This window comes from Pterocles gutturalis, unplaced genomic scaffold, assembly GCF_000699245.1.
Source record: "Pterocles gutturalis isolate BGI_N339 unplaced genomic scaffold, ASM69924v1 scaffold33668, whole genome shotgun sequence".
NCBI lineage: Eukaryota > Metazoa > Chordata > Aves > Pterocliformes > Pteroclidae > Pterocles > Pterocles gutturalis.
Window position 1 is genome coordinate 4,378 of NW_010124113.1, and position 625 is coordinate 5,002.

The following is a 625-nucleotide window of genomic DNA, read 5'->3' on the forward strand; positions in this document are numbered from 1 at the left end:
TCCCCTGCATCCATCTCACCCCTGCAGAGACCCTGCCCGGCCCACCCCTGGCGCAGCAGCAGCCTCCGGGGCCCCCCGGGACACACAGAGGACCCCATTGCCGACAGCCTGGAGCTGCCCGAGCTGCAGGTCGGGGACTGGCTGATCTTTGAGGACATGGGTGCCTACACCATCGCAGCCTCGTCCTCGCTCGGGGGGTGTCCCCAGCCACACGTCACCTACGCCATGTCCCGCCTGGCCTGGTAAGAGACGGCTCTGCGTGAGCAGGGTGAGGGGACCGGGCTGGCCCCCCGGGAGGTGGTGGCTTTCCCTCCAGCTGGGCTCTTGGCCAAGGGAAAGGCTCAAATCTGAGTCCCAGAACCTGGAGATTCAGGGTGAAAACCTGGCCATGGAGAGGAAACGCAATTTTTAAAAAAATTGACAGATTTGAGCCAGTTTTTCACTGGGGAAGCCCCAGGCAGCTCGGCTCTGGTCGTGCAGACAGGGCTGTTGCTCTGGGGGATGTGAGACCCCCTGAGCTCCCCCTTCCCCGAGCCCACCCTGTGGCATTTCACGTGGGGATGCTCCCGGGTGTCTCCCGCCCGCAGGAAAGCTGTCCAGCTCTTCCAGGAAAAGCCGTCGCAAA

At 63.5% G+C, this 625-nt stretch overlaps 1 protein-coding gene across 1 annotated transcript in view; it reads left to right on the forward strand.

The window, feature by feature from the left end:
• Window positions 1–617, forward strand: part of LOC104465211 (ornithine decarboxylase 2-like) — a gene marked incomplete at its 3' end in the record, with an annotated part of 3,358 nt that extends 2,741 nt beyond the window's left edge. The window contains 2 exon segments of the mRNA XM_010078167.1: window positions 28–242; window positions 588–617. Of these exon segments, the coding sequence (XP_010076469.1) occupies window positions 28–242; window positions 588–617 (245 nt within the window).
• Window positions 618–625: the final 8 nt, after the last annotated feature.